General features: G+C 44.1%; 1 protein-coding gene across 1 annotated transcript in view; it reads right to left on the reverse strand.

Moving 5' to 3' along the window:
- Positions 1-1,697: 1,697 nt before the first annotated feature.
- Positions 1,698-20,635, reverse strand: part of UBE2R2 (ubiquitin conjugating enzyme E2 R2) — a 74,595-nt gene continuing 55,657 nt past the window's right edge. The window contains exons 2-5 of the mRNA XM_075583043.1: positions 17,619-17,705; positions 16,038-16,135; positions 5,314-5,448; positions 1,698-3,159 (exon numbers count right to left, since the gene is read on the reverse strand). Of these exons, the coding sequence (XP_075439158.1) occupies positions 2,940-3,159; positions 5,314-5,448; positions 16,038-16,135; positions 17,619-17,705 (540 nt within the window). The 3' untranslated portion in view covers positions 1,698-2,939. The remainder of the gene's footprint in view (positions 3,160-5,313; positions 5,449-16,037; positions 16,136-17,618; positions 17,706-20,635) is intronic.

Raw genomic sequence — 20,635 nt, forward strand, 5'->3', positions numbered from 1 at the left:
GTAAAATATATATGCTTTCACATATGAAGAGAATAGATAAAATACATAGTAATTTAATAGTTTGTCATACCAATGTAACATTGGTGCTGGTCTCTTGTTGTATCCGTTTCTGTTAAATGTAGCCTTGTTTGGCCTGGATCCCAAAGCACCGTTTAAAAAATAAATAAATAAATAAGTGCCTTACCTACAGCTATCCCAGATCCGGAAGTCTTTGTTTTTGTTTTAATATATGGAGTCTTTGATTACCTTTATTGAAAGCCAATTACCTAAGCTACCGACCAATTGATCGCAGGAGAACCAATCCGCAAAGATCCTGCTTCCCAGGTTCACTAAATGGCTGCCTTTCACATCAATCCTTCAGTCAGTGTCACTCAGCAGCTACAATGTATTCTTATATAACTAATGTAACATGATCTATTGTTACAGTTTGCAGCTCACATGGCTGGGAATATTAGCAACACATTATCACAAACAGGAAAGTGAGAAACATCTTGCACTGCTGGCAAAGTGTTTAAAATCTTCTATAGATAACGGATGCTCAGTATATATATTAAAAAATTAAATAAAAAACATTACAAATGGCATAGAGTTGAATTTAAAATAAATAAATAGAGAGGTAGTACGTATTATTCAATACTACAAGCATTATTTGTAAAGAAATCCGTTTTGAACAGCTCCTTTAAAAAAGGCACATTCACTTGAGTCTTATCCCAGGAAAACGGCAGATTACCTGTGCACCACTCGCCTTACATTTATTTGTATACATTGGAAATCGTGTGCTAATAATGTACTTAACATGCTAGCTAGCTTTGGGGCTAGTTTGCAATGCATTAAGAGCACTTGCAGCAAAAAGAAAGATTTAAATTAAAAAAAACAAAAAAACAACTGAAAGGATCAGGAGACATTGTGTAGCTTGTTCCTTTGAGCCTGAAGAACCCGGTTATTTGAGTCAGCATCAGAGAACAAACCCTGCTTGTGTTATTGTTGCTCTTTGCCAACTCTTCAAGGTGTTTCTATGCAGGTGATGAACACGAATGGATTGCTGCTGAGGCAGTAACAATTCCATACAAGTGCAGACCGTGGGAGGGCCGTGTAATGAGATGATGCCAGCTATGTAACAACTGATCAAGTCTCCAACCGATGACAAATACAGTGGGAGGGGATACCGAGCTGCTGTGTATAGAAAACACCAATGGAGCAGCAACATCTTTCAAGTATTATAAAGTGACCGGTTTTAGATATTGTTTTGCATCTTAACAATTAAGAGGCAGTGCAAGTCTGATGGGACAATATCATGCGTCCCTTAATCTCATCAGCAATGGACAGTAATAATGTCACCTAGTGTACCTATACAGCTGCTTTTCAGAAGTGGGGGAAATCAGAGTGCATAAACCCAACAAAGGTTCCATCTCAAACAGAATGTGCCGTGTGTAGACGCAGACAATCGCCACCAATATTTTATGTTTTATAGCCTGCTATGCAGACTAAACCAAACTGACCAGCAGGCTTATTGAGAGAGAACGCTTAGTGCAAGAAATGTTTATTTCAGGGATTGAATGCACCATATTTTAAAGCGTAAAAATAAGCTGTCGGTAAGCTTTAGGGGGGTTATGAGGCAAGTTGTGTTCAATTATACATCCTGCCTCTGGGTACCACTTGTCAAACTCAGTATTCCCATCAAGGTGCCGCAGACATGGTTTTATTTATTTTTTTAATTTTTATTATTTCACATCTTGCTTTATTGCCCTCCTCTGCTTTACAACAGTGATAGACACCCAAATACAAACATATTGCAAACATATTGCAAACATATTGCAAAAGCCCTGCAACTGCCGTTATAACCTTTTGCAGCCATGGGTGCTAGGACGCAAAAATAAAACAAAAAACAAAAAAAAAAAAGAGAAAAACAAAAAAACAAAACCCATTTGCAAAGCCGAAGCCACGACTTCTTGCACACCAAAAAAAGAAAGAAAAAAAAAAGAAGTGTTTGCACATAATCTTCTGGGTACTCTATCAGGGATGTAGCAACATGTGCTGTTAATTGTGCTGCATACCAAAATACATCAGTTGTATACCTGGCTTCATCGTTTAATGACATCACAAAAATAATAACCAGCACGAACGGGAGCAGTAACGAGGGCATCGATCAGACCATACAAAGGCCGACAGTGTCCGAGAAGTGCGGGGGGGAAGAGGGGTGAATACGCAGTTCTAAAGTTTCCCCGCTTCATAGCACGAGGCCTGAAGGGGTCGAGGTAAACAAACAAAGATGTACACACGTGATTACGGTGATCTGCTTCAACTTGCCAATATCTTGTAGATACTTTTCAGTTGGTGTAGGAGTTTTTTGTTTTTTTTTGCTGTGTGGTGCTGCATTGCCTCCATAAAGCCAGCATCCCTCAGGGACGAGGGGGGAAATAGCAGGGGGAGGGGATTTTGTGGCTAAAAACTCCCTCAAAAAAAAAAAAAGTATAATTGCAAAAAGAATCAAACCCAAAAATTACCGTTCAAATTTTTTTTTTTTGCTGCTTTTTTTCTCGATTTTTTAAAGGGATACAACAGAAAACGTGATTTTCTAGGAAAAAAAACTGAAATAAAATAAAGTGTTTTGCAATGACGCTGGGAGGTTGGTACAGCATACAAGAATTCCATAGATATCCCGTGACGGGCCTTTTTCCCCCGTCCCTTGTTCCTCCGCAGTAGGTCCATAAAATTGAGCTAAATCCATACGTGTGCGACTGCAGATCACAGAAGACTAGTTTGTTTTTATCCCAGTCAACAGGTCCTCCGTTTGCCGGTCTCCGGCGAGATCGGTGCTGCTCCATTTTTGGCCAGCAGGGGAAGTAGGGCAGCAGGAAGATGCCGAGAGACAGAGAGAAAGAGCGCGGGGAGGTCTAAGGAACAGGCCTTAAAAAGGTAAAGAGCCTCATCCGTGTAGGTCACGACTCCTCGTTCCCGGAATCGTCGTCGTCGTAACAGTCAGCGTCCTCTTCCTCCTCATCTTCATCGTCTATGTCATCGTCATACAAGTCGTCATAAAGCAAGTCTGAGCTGTTGTCGTTAGAAGGCACTTTGGTTTTGATGCAGTATTCTGCCAATGTGGTGGGGACTTTCACACCATCCTTCTCGGCTTCTGCTTTTGTAGATAAAACTTGCTTTCTGTAAATGGAGGGGGAAGAGGGAACAGGTGTTAAGACTATAAAAAGGTTTCTCATCATCTTAAATGTTGAAGATGCAATTCAATGCTCATTTGATGCATTTAAAAACTCTGGGCCAACAATTTCAAGAGATCCGTTCACAGCATTATTTCATAAATAAAAATATACCTAAACGTTTCCAAAAATATTGACTTCACACTATCAGCCACCAGATGCACTATAGCCAACTTCTGGAAAAAGGAAGGACCTCCACCAATGACAGATTTCACAGAACCTAAAAGATAATCTTCTTGAACGTCTCAAGTCTGTTAAACAGATCTTTTGATGAAGTGGGTGAGATTTGGCTCACCTGGGAATCTTCACAATATATCAGAATGTGATCATGTAAATATGTAAGTGTATTTTATCTGATTTGTACATTTATGATCAACTAGAAATCTATATTACTTGTACCATACCCCCAAACTGCTCATATTTATTGTCTTTGGTATCCCTCCCCATTCACATTTATAAAAATGTTTAAAAGTTAAAAATATAAAATCTGATATAACCTCTGTGCCATCAAAAATTAACCTAAAGGGTAAATATTTTAAACTGATCCGAAAGTTCACAGGCAAGTTAAATACAGTTCTGGTGTCTACAAATTAAGTCTATAAAAGATTCGTGTGTACCAATGACACCCTGGAGGCATATTGAAAATGTATAAATATTACACTCCCACCCAGGGTCATTGAAACTCAGGCCCAGGACCGTTGCACTGGAGGTCGAAGGAACTAGCCGATCGCAGAGGTCAGGGCCGACTTCATTCTGACAGGTCCCCACTTCTGCTGACTTTAGGAGCCAGACAAGGTGAGGTCCTCCAACTCCAGGTTGCCACCTTCAATTTTGTCCAGCACCACTCAGATGCAGGGAACCATATAGATAAGCAAAGCAAGGACGTGCCGAGACTGTCCCTGACCTAAGCACACAAAAGCCTGGAACACAGGGCAGAAAGTGGCAAATGTTAAATATAAACTAATGCCCAGTTCTTAGGAACAGCCTGGACCAAGCCACCAATACTTTGCTCCACGGTTCTGCAGATCATTCTCCATTGGGTTTAAAGTCAAAATACTCCCAAACCACTGTGGCTTTATACTAGTGCTCCACAGATGGAGTAATTGGTGAAAATCTTGTTTTCTTAATGTAGTTTTCCCAAACAAAACCTGTTCCCTTTATGCTTCAAGCCCTAAAGTAATGTCACAGCGTTAGAAGCTAAAATAAAATACAGGAACCAAGGTACAGGCGGAAAGTTAGAAATGTAAAAAAATATTTAAATAAAGGATTCTTGAAAACACGTATGAACTGAATGGGCTGTAATATGCCCTATAGACTTCCAACAAACCAAGCAAAACGTAAGTAGCCTACTTACACGTGTGCAGAGTATTGTTGGATCAAATGAGACAAAACAAATATTTGAATTACACTTTTGTATTCCTTAATTTGCTTATTTACCTTATGTATTCCTGTCAGTCTGTCTAACCTAAACACTAAATATAGAGTATAGTAGAAGATATCATTTTATTGCAAAACACCACCTATTATTTCACCAAGACATAATGTAGTGCCATATGTTGGGCATGGTTTCAAAGTAAATGGTTGCCATCAGATCAGGGTTGGCCAACTCCAGTCCTCAAGAGTCACCACCAGATCAGGTTTTAAAGAATATCCCTGCTTCAGCACAGGTGGCTCAATCAGTAGAGCTCAGACCTTGGGTGGAGTTTGCCACCCCTATCATAGATCGTAATACAACTCTTAAAGACTGGTCTTGAACCTGGGGGGGAAAAAAAGAAGTAGTAGTTCTTATCTGTTACCAATTCTATTTATTTATTATTGTTACACTAGAAACAGTTGGTGAAGCATCTCTTAACCAAAACCACACAGAAGTGATCGAGTCTACTTTTATCACTTGGTTGGTTTCAAATGTTCTATAAAAAAAAAAACAGGGATTGTCAACTCCAGTCTTCAAGGGCCACCAACAGGTCAGATTTAGAAGAGATCCCGGCTTCTGCACAGGTGGCTCAACCTGTGCTGAAGCTGGGATATCCTAACAACCAGACCAATTGGTGGCCCTCAACAGGAGTTGGCCACTCCTGTTCCAAAATGTACAGTGTCTTACCTAATGATTTCAGCATATTCTTTGTCTTTGCCTTTGCTGTCCCTCCATTTCCTAAACATCACAGAAGCATCAACATTGGCGGGAGAGAAGGTGTTTGGTTCATTCAGCAGGGAGATTACGCTCAGTAAAATAGTCCTGAAGAAAGAAATACAAAATACATAACAAATTAGACTGTTTATAACTTGCATTAATCTAGACCATTTTTCTTTACAAGTAGAAATATATCCCTACATCACACTTCTGTGAGCATTGGCCCCTTTAGAGATTAAAAGGGAAACGAGTACAGTCACGGACATGGAGCTTATCTCTATAACCAGCAGAGCTGCCACTCTCTAGATACCAACTAGACACTCCCTAATGTATGATACAGAACTGAGCTGTGTATTCATGCAACACTGTGCATTTACACAATTATTTCAGACCATACATGTAAAAAGCTTGTGATCACAGGGACTTCACTGATTACCATCTCCCGACAACAGCAGATGTTGCATAGCATGAAAATACACACCTAAGCAGCAATGCATTCAGAAGTGCATATAAATAAACCCACAGAGAAAGGAAAGTGTACAGAGCAACAACTTTTTAGAAGCCAGTGTCTACTACACGTGAGATCTCCATTGTTCTGAATAATTCACGCTTTCACTATAAAGTGGCGCGTTAGAGACTTGGGCCTCGGACATGGTCAAAAAGACCGTGCTGAGGCGCGCTGAAGGGAAACATTATCCCCATCAGCGCGGCTTTAGACGGCGCTTCCGCAGGCGTGCGGAACTTCAGCCGACAAGCCAATTTAAGTTTTCCCGCTGAGGGAAGCGCAGGGCCGTTCACGTGACTGCCAGAAGCCAATGGCAGTCCGTGACGTAGCGCGTTAGCCCCGCCTCCCGAAAGCCTCCCACCCGGCACACAAACGCGCTCGCTAACGCTCATGCAGGGACAAGAAAAATCTCCTGCTTGAGCAGGAGAGCATGAGCGTCAGCGCTGCCCAGCGCCGCTCCCTGCACCATGTCCCAGGCCTAAATGGGGTAATCCCTCCTAGGACCAAAGTGAACTAATTCCAGCGACATGTTTAAGGGGTCTCACCTGTGGAACGGATACCTTTTTTCGGACACGTGTAATATTATAAATCATATCTATAAGTTTGATTTCCTCTGGCTGCTCCCTTGCGTGAGGTCAAGGTGTTTTAAGCAAGTGTCCCCCCCCCCCAGGTAGTGAAGAGGTTTAAGGGTTTTCCATCGCATTGAATGTACTACCGATATTTGGGTTTCTTCTAGTCCCTCCATGCCAGTATGCTATATGAGGGAAATGTTATGCTACCATCTCAAGGCGAGAAATATGACTTGCGGATCACTTTTCATCTGTGTCAAAGTGGTCAATAAATCACTAGTCTGTTTCGGCAGGTAGATTCCCTCTTCACTCCCCCTCATTATTTGAACCAGAGGTCACACAGAGTTGATCCTGTCATTTCTGCAACATGACTGTGAAATACATTGAGCATTTTCCACTCAAGATGCTCCTCTGAAGAACAAAGTGTTGCCTAGAACCTAGAGTACTACCGCAAATTCTTATAATCTGTGTATCCCTATTCTTCAATCCCTAGAGACTTGCTGATTGGCAGCCAACAATTCCCCACCCCAAATCATTGTATGAGGGGCCGGGAGAGACTGATCACTATAGTAAGAAAAGCAAACAAATAACAATTCATTCAGTTTTGCCTCCTAATCTTGCAGTGCGATGTTCATTAGGCAGAGCGATTCCACCAGGCACCTTCTAGCTGACTCACTTAAATGGGCCACAATCTTGGCAGACACCAATATGCCCCGACTATTACGGTCATGACTTGTGCTAGGACCAAGACAGGCAACTCTCCCCTTCACTAGCACTACAGACTTCATAGTCCTACAAAAACAAGCAATAGCTGCGACAAGCTCCAGGGGGACAGAACATGATGCATCTGGCTTTCTCTGCTCTCTTCCATATCTGTTCCGGAGTTCTTAAAGAATACAGAGTCTGGGTAGGGACACAGACGGGAAGTACTGACACTATAATAGTTGTTTTCGGTAGAGGATTTTTACCTCATCTTAAAAGCGATTGATTCTAATGAACTTTAACCGTAATGATTAGACAGTTGTTCTTTCAGGATTATGCTAGCTGCGGAATGAGATCGGTTACAAAGTTCTTAACTGGAAAGCAATGGTTCATCTTACAGATGAAAGCCCAACCTAAAACAAACACTAAGCGCCTATTTGGCATCTCTGATATTCACAAGGGTTTTGTTCCTTTCCTTTAGGCTAAGGTCCCGTTGCACGCGTCCGCACGGCTGGCTTGCTTGCCGGCGGCGCGTGCAACTCGCTGTACCGCGATCTACAGGATGCTTTTCTCGGAGCGGGGGGGGGCGTGGCCAAACGGGTCGGGGGGGCGCGGCCATGACGTGAGGGGGCGCGGCCATGACGTGAGGGGCCGGAGCGTGAGGTGGGAGGATTGACAGGGAGGATTGAGAGGGAGGGGGGGCGTGGCTTGAGCGGAGGGACCCGCTACTCTTCCCCCCCCCTCCCTCCACGGGCTGCAGGTAAGTAAAAAAAAACACACACACGCAGTCACACACACACACACACACGAAGCATGATACTGTGAAAGAAACTATCTATATGTATACATGTATATATACATATATATATATATATATACACATGTATATATATACATATATATATATACACATGTATATATATACATATATATATACATATATATATACATATATATATACATATACATATACATATACATATACATATACATATACATATATATATATATATATATATTTATATATATATATATATATATATATATACACACACACACACACACACACACACATACAAAACGGCATTCACAGGTCTTTGGTGAATTAAAGTGATGGTTTTTGTCAACTGACATTACATACACACACACACAGACAGAGACAGGCACGCACACAGACAGGCACACACACACACACACAGACAGGCACACACATATACAGACAGGCACTCACCTGCTTTCACTCCACACTCCTCCCCGCTCCCCGAAGCCTCTCCTCCTCCCGCAGCCTCCCCTCCCCATTGGCTCACAGCCACACCACGTGACGCGTCGAAGCTAGGAAACACCATTCTGTGGTGTCTCCTAGCGGCTGACGCGCCACAGCGTGTGATCAGCTGTGCAGCCAGTGGGGACCGGGACCGACTCGCGAGGATTCCCCTGCTGGTGGGGACCTCGCTACATTGCCGCCCGCGCCAACGAGCGCAGCGGGTCCCAGGCCTTAAGCAGCAGTCTGGCGCTGCAACATTTTTTGGGGAGGAATTTCTCCTACCCGCCCCCATTTTTTAAACAAATATCGCGAGCAGGAGACGGGGTCCCCCAAAGGTCACAGAAAACCAAGAAAGTTACAAAAATTAGGGACTGCAGCTCCTGGTATGTATTTTGATAACGGAGGAGGCTTTTGCCATTTGCATACATTGTTAGTCAATAGGCAGAATAAGCCCATGAGCCGTTCAACAGCCATCTTATGTGAAGCGCATTATAACTACAATACAGTACTCTTTTCTTCCTGGTTCTTGGCTGCAGAGCCGGACAAATAAATACTCTATGGTCAACCCGGCAGCTTTGCATGAAGTCCCAGTGCAATGTTAAACAGGCAGGCCTATGTAGGAGGTGAAAATGTTTTAAACTGTATAATTTGCTTCCTTAGAAAGATTTACCTCACCCCTGTGAACAACACTTTTCCCCTTATTCACTGAATTCATGCACATCAGCTACTTGTGTAGCCATCTAATTAATGATGGCATCATAATTATTTTACCAAGTAAACAGACCGCAATTTATCTATACATTTATTCACTATGCTGCTTTGTCCTCCAATGCAACTACAACACACATCACTGTGAAATGCTCAAAGAACCAGATTGGCCATCACTTGTGTAGGCGAAAAGAAGTTCACCTTTCCTGTCTTGCCTTCAAATACTTTCTGGGCAAGCTTCTCGCCTATCTGAAGAAGCTCCTCACCCCTACCACATGCAGCACTTATCATCCGAGATCTGACTCCAAAAGACTGTTCATGGTCCCAAGGCTCAACAAAGTATCCGGTCGCTCCTCCTCTTACTGTGCACCCCAAAACTGGAACAATCTACCGGAGACCCTCACTGCCGCCACCAGTCTAAGATCTTTCAAAACTAAAGCTGTCTCATTTTAATCTGGTCTGTAACTGCTACATACGCATATAATATATATATATATATCTGTGCATGCAATGTCTTGTATATAATGTATACCCTGTTCATTTATGTAACAGTATTTGTAACAATGTATTTGTCATCTTAACTCTATGTCCAGGACATACTTGAAAACGAGAGGTAACTCGCAATGTATTACTTCCTGGTAAAACATTTTATAAATAAATTTAAGGGTTGATCAAGAGTCGTCATGCCACAAGACTTCAAAAGGATAGCCAAACTTTACCATGGAAATGTTACAAGTTGAAACTATCTTACATTTTCCTACTTGTCCATTTTTAGTTATTTTTTATTTTAAAAAAAAGGTGTCCCATAGCTATGCTCAGCCTATTAAACATGCTTCCGACCAGTAACCCTCCTGTCCCATTACGCAGCCTTCTCATGTGACGAGCAAGCCATTCATTTGCACGAAGCAGAACACACAGTGCTGCCGTAAAGAAGTCTTCTTCATTAGGAGGAAAATAACGCCATAACCCAAACCAGGGGTTCTCAACTCCAGTCCACAAGACACCCAAACAGGTCAGGTTAAGGATATCCCTGCTTCAGCACAGGTGGCTCAGTTGAAGACTGCACAACCTGTGCTGAAGCAGGGATATTCTTAACCTGACCTGTTGGGGGGGGGGGGGTGGGGAGGGGAGAGTTTTGAGGACGAGTTGAGAATCCCGGCCCTAAACAGCTTCTTAACATATGGACGTTGTATTTGCAGTACACTGGGGAAGTCACCATTTCCAGATGCCGTATTTACACAATCCTACAGAACGCAGAATCGCGGTGCAGCGATTATAGGATTTATATGGGGTTCTTAGGGAAATGCAGAAGTTATTTATGTGTTTACACTTATTTTCGTGCCTGTGGTCTATTCCCATCTTGCTGCCAGGGTTACAAGCCATGGGGGTTAGTGCATGCCAGGACAAACGGAGCCGTTTCATTACTTGGTTTCCTACCAATAGGCACATCTGCAGGGGGAGCAGTAAAGCAAAATGTAATGGGACAAGAGACTTGGAAACCAATATCGTGCAGCAGCGCTGTATGCAAACAGTGCTGTTAATCCGCTCATCGATGAAAGACGTAAAGAATCAAAAAAGGAGCCGGAGTGAATCAGCAAGCTCACATTTCTAAACAAACAGGCAGGTAAAATATTACCAGCATTATAGACATTGCACCTATTTCTATGAGTCTTAAAGCTGCAATACTCACTCTGTAACAAGCAGGAAATGCTTGGGGGGGATGGGTGGGGGGGGGCGGCATAGCAGTTAATCTCATGTAGGCTTCTGGGGGCGCAGCAGAGAAATTGCTGTGTCATTCAGTTCTTAAGGGATTAAAGCAGCAATGTTTTGCAATTGACACCACCAATGTAGGAAATACACCCGGGCTGCTGCTTCAGTTAACCCTTTGCTGCCAGGGACCCACAATCCATTGCACAGCCAGGTCCCTTGGCAACACGCACGAGCTGCAGCAAAGTCACTTGGCGGTGTAACCTTCTCCAACAGGGGGAGCTTGGGATTTAACATGCAAAACATTTGCCAAAAGCAGCAATTTCTATATTACGCAGTATAAACATACACTGCTGTTAAGGTCTTGCGTGTAACAGCATCGGTCGTATTGATCAGGGCTGAAGTCACGGATTTCAGAATGGTACGAGTTATTGTCAAAGGATTATAAATAAAAAAGAAATTTAAAAAAAGAGACATTTGCCTATAAGAACTGTTTTTGGGATTGAGAAAGTGAAGTTGCACTTTATTATGAAATCCAGGTCACAGTGTTTCACTAGAGGCCTCTGGTGATGGAAAAAGGTTGTGGTTATTCAACAGGAGGGGGTTATTTCAGATTAAAAATTGAAATTAAGCTAGCCCTTCAAAAAACGTGTTTGCAATTGGACTGGAATACACATTTTCCTTTTAAGCATTTTTTCCTTTAACAATGGGCAAAGAATAGCGCAGCTATACATTTCTGTATATTGGTCTTTTTGTGTTTCTATGGCAATCTTGGGGAAAAGGTTTCTTTTAGACACCCTGTTTATCAAAAGTGCTAGCTTTGTTTGTTACTTAAAAATTGTGCTTTTCATCCACCGCACTCAACGCATCCCCATTATTATTCCATTAAAGGCGTACGGTTTTATATGTTTGAGAGCCATCCTTCAAACAAAGTTCGAAGTTTACAATGATGGACACCCGCAGGGATACAGCCATGTGACGTTTTACAAGTAGTCGTTTAGACGCTTGTTCTTTGATTTATAAATGAAATTACTTGGCAGTGAAAACTATTGCAAACTACACAAGGGCGGCTTTCCGGATAAGCAAATATAAGCAAGAGATTGTTAATGGCATTGGGCGAATCAAGTTATTTGCCCCAAAAGACACAAATGAGATTCTTGGTATGATAATACAATGCAGAGTGTATATGGCAGGAGGTGGGGTTTTAAAGCAGTATTTCATGTTGGTAAACTGCACTTACTATCCACAAAACACTGCTATTTTTATGTTTAATGTATACCACTCGGAAAGAAATTCCCGAGACGACTATAAATGCAACACGTGGACAGGCGCGGCTTCCAAAAAGCACATACACCTCCATATACAGATTAAAGCAGCAGTCACTGCAGTCACACACGGGTTTGTTTGTTTAATGCTGTGTGTGTTTTAAGCAGGGGGGTCCCATATCCATTTCCAGCTCCGGGGATCCCGATATACGTATCGGGGAATGTAGCAGCGTTAAGTCCCATGCAGGGGATACAAAATGGCTGTCTCCCTCTCCCGCTTTACACGGAGCTCCGTGGTTTCCTAGTGGCTGTGTTACGTGCGAGATTGAAATACTGGTATCACTACCTGGAAGCATTTCAGGGACCAGTGTGTCCCCGGAGCGCACAACAGTTTCTATGGGGACCCCTTGTTCACATTCTTAGGCCGCGGGCATGGTATACAAGACAGAGCTGAGCCTGCTGACTTACCCCCTGCATCCGCATGGTGTGGGGCTTTAGTGCATGCTTCCGCAGGCGTGCGGAGGCGTACTGAGTTGAAGTCGACATGAAGACTTAAGTTTCGGCGCGGAGGGCCGATCACGTGACCGGGAACCAGCCAATAGGATGGAAGTACCAAGTACCTACAAGTACCTGTTGGTAATCGTGAGTACATTGAAGGAGCAGACTGGGAGAAGGTAAAATGGATCCTGCACTAATTGAATTACTCATTTCAGAGGTCTCTACGAGGGATTCCTTATATAATCAGCGGGCCAAATTATATCATGACAGGATGGTTCATGATAAGCTCTGGAAGGAGATAGGGCTGATTTTGAACATTTCACATAAGTATTTTCCATATCCCCTACAGTGTCCGCACCCCCCTGTGGTAACGTATTTTCCATACCCCCTACAGCGTCCGCACCCCCCTGTGGTAACGTATTTTCCATACCCCCTACAGCGTCCGCACCCCCGTGGTAACGTATTTTCCATACCCCTTACAGCGTCCGCACCCCCCTGTGGTAACGTATTTTCCTTAACCCCTACAGCGTCCGCACCCCCCTGTGGTAACGTATTTTCCATACCCCCTACAGCGTCCGCACCCCCGTGGTAACGTATTTTCCATACCCCTTACAGTGTCCGCACCCCCCTGTGGTAATGTATTTTCCATACCCCTTACAGTGTCAGCACCCCCCTGTGGTAACGTATTTTCCATACCCCCTACAGCGTCCGCACCCCCCTGTGGTAACGTATTTTCCATACCCCCTACAACGTCCGCACCCCCCTGTGGTAACGTATTTTTCATACCCCCTACAGCATCCGCACCCCCCTGTGGTAACGTATTTTCCATACCCCCTACAGCGTCCGCACCCACCTGTGGTAACGTATTTTCCATACCCCCTACAGCATCCGCACCCCCCTGTGGTAACGTATTTTCCATACCCCAAACAGCATCCGCACCCCCCTGTGGTAACGTATTTTCCATACCCCAAACAGCATCCGCACCCCCCTGTGGTAACGTATTTTCCATACCCCAAACAGCAATATTGTAATATGTAATATGTATTATAATACAATAATTTTTTTAATTTCTATTTATCGCTGATGTTGCCAAAAATAAATGGAAGAATCTAAGAGATGCTTCCCACAGAGAATTAAAGAAAGTGAAGCCACCGCGATCAGGGGACCCCAGTCCGAGCACCACCAGCGAATTTACATCAGCGTGGCCGTATTTTTAAAATATGTTTCTGAAGGAACAGGTGCTCCCTGCGAGAACCGAGTCCAACCTGGAGGAACCATGTACAGAGGACGACAGCATTGTCGAGCTGTCCTTCGTCGAAGACGATGTAGTTCCTGAGTGTGTGGCGGCTGCTGAACCAGTCGCCAAGAAAGCCAGGACCACGAACGATTTGCGTCGTAAAACGATGAAGATAGAGGAACAGAAATTTGGACTTGTACATGAAATGATGAAGGACAGCAATGAGGACTTGAGTTCTTTAAAAGTTTCTTACCTTTCATAGCACCACTAGACAAAATGTCAAAACTTTGTTGCAGGTGAAAATTTCACGACCTTGTGCATGATACTGTGGAGGAATTTGACGCCTCACAGTAGAAATGTATTGGCATGATGACAGACACACACAGACACACACAGACACACACAGACACACACAGACACACACAGACAATGCCTGCTGCTGTGTGGGGATGGCAGTGTATTTTGGCGCCGGCGACATACAATGACGTTGCCGGCGTGGTTTCCATTTGCGCAGTGATGTCGACGGCGTGATGCGGATCGCAAGCCACGCCTACGCCCCGCCCACAAAGCACACTCGATGCCTCGCCTGCAAGGACAGGTAAAAGCACCCGCTTGAGCAGGCGAGGCTGAGCAGGAGCGCTGCTCAGCACAGCCCGTGGCACCATGCCCGCGGCCTTAAAGGGTAGGGTTGTGGACCTAAAATGACCACGTCTACAAATGAAACCACTCCTGTGCAAATCTTAAATACAGACTTTCTCCACAACTACAAATACTAATCATGTAGTGACTAAAATAGGAGCTTTCAATAACCACAAAGTCAACAACTACTTCCTAATGGGAAAAAAAGGGAGATTCCAGGACATGTGCGGTACAAGAAAAGAGATTAAGCGATTCAAAACATTAGTCCGCTCATTAACATTGACACGGGAATATTTGTATTTGCTGTATGAAGTGTCACAATGTTTTAGAGGAGGAGCGGCCAACTCCAGTCCTCAAGGGCCGCCAACAAGTCAGGTTAAGGAAATCCCTGCTTCAGCACAGGTGGCTCAATCAGTGGCTCAGTCAAAGACCGAGCCACCTGTGCTGAAGCAGGGATATCCTTAAAACCCGGCCTGTTAGTGGCCCTTGCGGACTGGAGTTGGCCACTACTGTTTTAGAGTGGGAGATAGGCTTAAAAACTGAGCGACAAGTGAAGGCTTTTTGCTGTTACTGTGCTCTGTATGATGGCAGGTTCTCTCTCCTCTTGTATGCATGGTAACCGTCATGAGCACATGCTGAAAGCCTTAAGACCACTATAAAGGAGAAACTCTAAAGTTGAATACACACAAGTCTGAGAGTTCTTGTCTTCCTCCGAGCTGTACAAAGTGTGTCCAAGGAAAACAAGAACGATTTAACACTTTGCACAGTATTGTACACCAACCCCGGTCTCTGAAGTGGGACACATTGGGTTAAATCCATCACCAGCCCCATGTGACCTTGAACTGGTCTTCAGGAGTCACGTTTTACAATGTACTGATTGCACCAGCAACAACTAACTCCTGCCCATCGTGTGCAACACCGTGTACAATGGCAATACCCAGAAAACATTACAGCAAGAGATTCATGTCTGACAACAACAACAACACAAGACATGTCTGGCTATAAATGAGCTTTGCGAAGACACAACGCTTGTACGGCACTGTAACATTGCCGGCTTTACTTCCCTGCATCTTTGAACAAACACACACACAAAAACACACACACAAAAACACACACACAAAAACACACACACAAAAACACACACACAGAGTATCTTATAAATACAAATCTCAAAATATACCTAAACACGGCCAAATATTGACATCGGCACCAGATGCACTATAGCCAACTTCTGGAAGAAGGAAGGACCTCCGCCAATTACTGTGATGTTACAAACAGTAAGAGAATCTCACGGAACATCTCCCCAGCCTGTTACACGGACCTTCTCAGTGTCGCTGAGATTTGGATCCCCGGGGAATCTTCACAACATATCAGAATTTCATCATGTACATTTATGATCAAGTAGAAATATACATGAATTGTGCCGTGACACTCACCCTCCCTTTCCTCACCCCTATTATTTGTTTGTATCCCTCCCCATTCACATTTCTAAAAATGTTCAAAATAAAGTTAAGAAAAATAAATAAATAAATACAAGGCTGGCCCTGAATGCATTACAGGTGGGATTGTGAGCGCAGCATGTGACATCACAGCGAGTTACCTGACGTTCTGGGTGGGATTCCACCTCTCCGAGGGTAGCTCGCCGCTTTGTGGATCATCTACGGGCGGGTGAAGAATTGAAATACAAACGTCGCCATTCTAAAGAAAAATAAATATGTCTGTAAAGCATTCATGTAAAATGTGCAGGTTAGTACAATAACCCTCAAGCTGCAGTACTGCTTCATAAAGCCAAGAAACCTAAAGTCTCCCCGATTGGTTCCACATCACAAAGCCTGGGCTACACAGCAAAAAGTTCACACGTCCCAAAACATCGGGTCCTATAGCGAGATTCTGTTCTACAGCAATTAAACGTGCAGCTGGTAACCTCAAATATTATAATATACTACTCAAAGCAGCAGTGCTTCCTCTGAATACACTGGCAGCAAATGCCACACTGACTATGCATTTCAGTGTAAAAATACAAGTATACTTAAAGGTTGGCTTGAGTGGCCATTCACTAGTTCCTGTAGATAAAGACCTTGCTACCCGTCCTAAATGCCCTGTGAACCCAATCCAACCCCAGCAGAGGGATCTCGAATAGGTGGAAGAACTCTGGTGCTGATGGTCACTATATGACCAGCGTTCAATATGAATAGATGCTGCCTATTGAGGGTTATACACCATTATACATTGCTTTATTGGATTCATTGACTATACATCTGCGTTGCCCCAAAGGCGGACAGACTGATGGGGCTCCCCAAGAGCTGCTCCCCTCTGCACAGGACCAGCGTGCTAAGGGCTAACATTTGCTTGTACTTTGTGGAACGTCAACCCCACCCACTGGAATGTTAATGAGCCAAGAGAACACAAAGAACATTGTGTCCACAGCTGCATTGAATCTCTACTACCCCAATGTACATCTGCGTTGCCCCAAAGGGTGTGAGCCGTTTGCTGATGTTAAAGCTGCGCTATATCAAATCTGAAACTCACCAGCCCTTTATCCCCTATACCCAATTCTCCAACTCTGTCCATGAAATGTCTGTATAACCCTGTTTGTAATGCAACCATTATTATTTTTTTTTTTTTTTAACAACTATGCCCAGGACATACTTGAAAATGAGAGGTAACAATGTATTACTACCTGGCAAAACATTTTTATAAATGAATTGGGCAAATACATTCAGCTTTATAGCAAGAAAGGTTTGGTGCCAGATATGACCACAACAGAAGCGTTAACCCTTTCTATTGCCACCTTCCCCTCGTTCTATGCCTTTATTGCAGAAGAAAAAAACAAATGTGGAAACAAAAAAAGCCACCTGACTATCCATGACGTGTGATGCACGATCGCCGAGAGAACAGAAGCTAGGGTTTGGGTTATTCCACTTTCATTTTTTGTAATTCATATTAAAGTTACGATATTAGATATTTAAAAAAAAAAAAAAAAAACCTTCATGAGGAATTAGACTGCCACAGGTAGGAGCAAAAGGCAACAAGGAGTTTGGAAACTAACCCAGTGCATCGGTAAACAAAGGATTCAAATGTGGCCATTCCTTCCCCCCCCCAGTGTTAACATTGATACACATTTACATGGAATAAAAAACAGATGCCACACAAAAACACACTTAATATGTCAACAACTCACCTCATAAATGTTGGGATGCCACATCTTGGTCAGGAATCTGAAGGTTGGAGGAGAATACGGATAGTCTATGGGGAATTTTATATGAGCCTGTAAATACAAAACAAATATAGATACATTAACATACTATTAAATCACAGGGGTAGAGAGATGTGCATTGATTTGTTAGGACATTGTGAATGGTTATCCTGAATAACTCAGGAGGTGTTATAATGTGGAGTTTCTGCCGTGAATGAGGCTAGACAATATTTTTACAGGGGTGGCCCAGTGCAGTCCTCAAGGGCCACCAACAGGCAAGTTTTAAGGATATCCCTGCTTCAGCACAGGTTGATTAATCACCAACAGGACTATGACTGACTACACGAGCCAAACTATTTTTTTTTTAATCTTTATTTATTAACAGGTGTTTAAACAATACAGTGAGATATTTTCATATATACACAAAGAGCAGTGCAAAATCACCACAAACATAAAATGCATATATGCACACATCAGGTGTATATATTGTGTACATACATCAGGTAAACTATAAAGCCCTTTTCCTTTTCCCCCTCTGTAGTAATTTCAACGTATTAATGTTGTAAATGAGAAGAAAATAAACTTTGGCCGCTGGGATGGAAATATTGTGTGAGAGATTTGTACTAAAATACCAGCAAGCTCAAGCATCATAATAATCTGAGCACAGACAGGAGGCCGTCGCTAGGGCAGGCAGGCGGCCGTCGCTAGGGCAGGCAGGCGGCCGTCGCTAGGGCAGGCAGGCGGCCGTCGCTAGGGCAGGCAGGCGGCCGTCGCTAGGGCAGGCAGGCGGCCGTCGCTAGGGCAGGCAGGAGGCCGTCGCTAGGGCAGGCAGGAGGCCGTCGCTAGGGCAGGCAGGAGGCCGTCGCTAGGGCAGGCAGGAGGCCGGACATAACTAATCTGAGGTTGTAGAGATTTTGGGAAACTATTCACAAGCTAGCAGGTGTTTAAGGTCCCCATATATTGGAGTTACCTGAAGTGTCAGGATAATAAAAACTAATATTAAATCCTCAGCATTTAACCTAAAATATTCTTTACAGTTAGTCTTCAGAGCGGTGAGATATAGTGAGGCTTAACACATTGAACAGAACAGATAAAGTGATCTTCTCCCAGTCTCATGTTTCAACAAGGTGAGCAGTCACGCGGAGCCATTAAGAAAACATATAACAGAATCAATATAACATTATCAAACAGCATAGAACAGGAACACAACAAACCTAACCAGGTCTATGACCCAGTGATAAGAAAACCAGTTATATCCACACAGAGTGCAGCTCACGCAGAGTTAAACGTTAACCCTTTAGCAGTGATGGATTAAATGATTGTCTATAATATGGGATATTATACCTGAAGGGGAGCGTACATAGCGAGCGGATCCACCAGGACGGGCTGCCCCCACTGAACACCAGAAGCAGGCGGTCATGTGCCGCCATTTCCACACTGCCAACGGTAATCAGGGGTACAGCGTGTCCCCTCAGGGGGCAGCTCTGGGGCATTTTGAAATGTAAAATTTTCTGGTCGAGGAAGAAGAGAGAAACCTCTCTCTTGTAGGATTTTGAAGTGATCGTTTTCTGGCTCAGTGACTTATACATGACTGGACCAGGGCTGAGCTGGGGGTGTGGCGATACGGCAGCGGCTCAAGATGGATGTCGTAGTCTGAGCCCGCTGCTGGTAAGATCAGATGTGCCCGGTAAGGGAGTTCTTCCGCCAGACCTGTAAGCAATGGCTGGCTGACCGTTAGCTCAGGTAAGCCAGAGATGCTCATGCTGCTAGGTCCTGTCTCTAAAACTTCGTCCTGAGGCTGAACATTGATTACAATGCATTACCGCCCTGGGGTATTCAGGGGTGAGTTGGGCTGTGGCTGTTCTTGGCCACGCTTTGCAGGCATTACCACCCTGGGGTATTCAGGGGTGAGTTGGGCTGTGGCTGTTCTTGGCCACACTTTGCAGGCATTACCACCCTGGGGTATTCAGTGGTGAGTTGGGCTGTGGCTGTTCTTGGCCATGCTTTGCAGGCATTAACGCCCTGGGGTATTCAGGGGTGAGTTAGCTGCGGCTGTTCTTTGCCACGCTTTGCAGGCATTACAACACTGGGGCATTCAGGGGTGAGTTGGGCTGTGGCTGTTCTTGGCCACGCTTTGCAGGCATTACAACAATGGGGCATTCAGGGGTGAGTTGGGCTGTGGCTGTTCTTGGCCACGCTTTGCAGGCATTACAACAATGGGGCATTCAGGGGTGAGTTGGGCTGTGGCTGTTCTTGGCCACGCTTTGCAGGCATTACCGCCCTGGGGTATTCAGGGGAGAGTTGGGCTGTGGCTGTTCTTGGCCATGCTTTGCAGAAATAGTGGATACCTCCATTCAGCAATTTCTCTTTTCAGAGTACCAACGTATTCCCTCATATTGTCTAAATTATTCCATTAACTATGTGGTTAACAATTCTATATAATGAACATCAATTGTAATATCTTCTTGTTGCACCCTCCTGGCCTGCGTATCCACCATTTTAGCCGTTAAGACAGGCGTAGCAAGAATCTGTAATCTGAGGCAAAATGCTTCTGCTGGCAGGCAGATTATTTCCACAGCGACACTGCTCCGGACTCACCAAAAGCTCTGTCCACTGTTAGTATGTCCCACAGCCACCGTAAATGTGATAGAGGAGATAAGGATCCCCTCACTCACAGAGAGGAACAAGCCCTGAGCATGTGCTTCCCTGAAACTGCGGCACAGGGTTAGGCCTCAGATTTGCTTTTAAGTATTGACTTCAGGGGAGATGACCGATCTGATCAATAATGGTCTCAGTAAAGCAGGCTGATGGTACACTCCCTAGCGATGCCTTTTATTAGCACTTTTGCTGTAGAAAACCAGCGATATCTCCGGATTGTTGGTAAGCCGGACGGGAGCTCTACCTCCCGGAAGTTCAAACTCTGCTATTTAATGGTGGAGGGGCCGGGGGGGGGCAGAGATAAAGAGGGGGTTCGGAGTTTTTAGCACTAGCTTAGACTTTCC

The sequence above is a fragment of the Ascaphus truei genome, chromosome 1 (assembly GCF_040206685.1).
Source record: "Ascaphus truei isolate aAscTru1 chromosome 1, aAscTru1.hap1, whole genome shotgun sequence".
Lineage (NCBI taxonomy): Eukaryota > Metazoa > Chordata > Amphibia > Anura > Ascaphidae > Ascaphus > Ascaphus truei.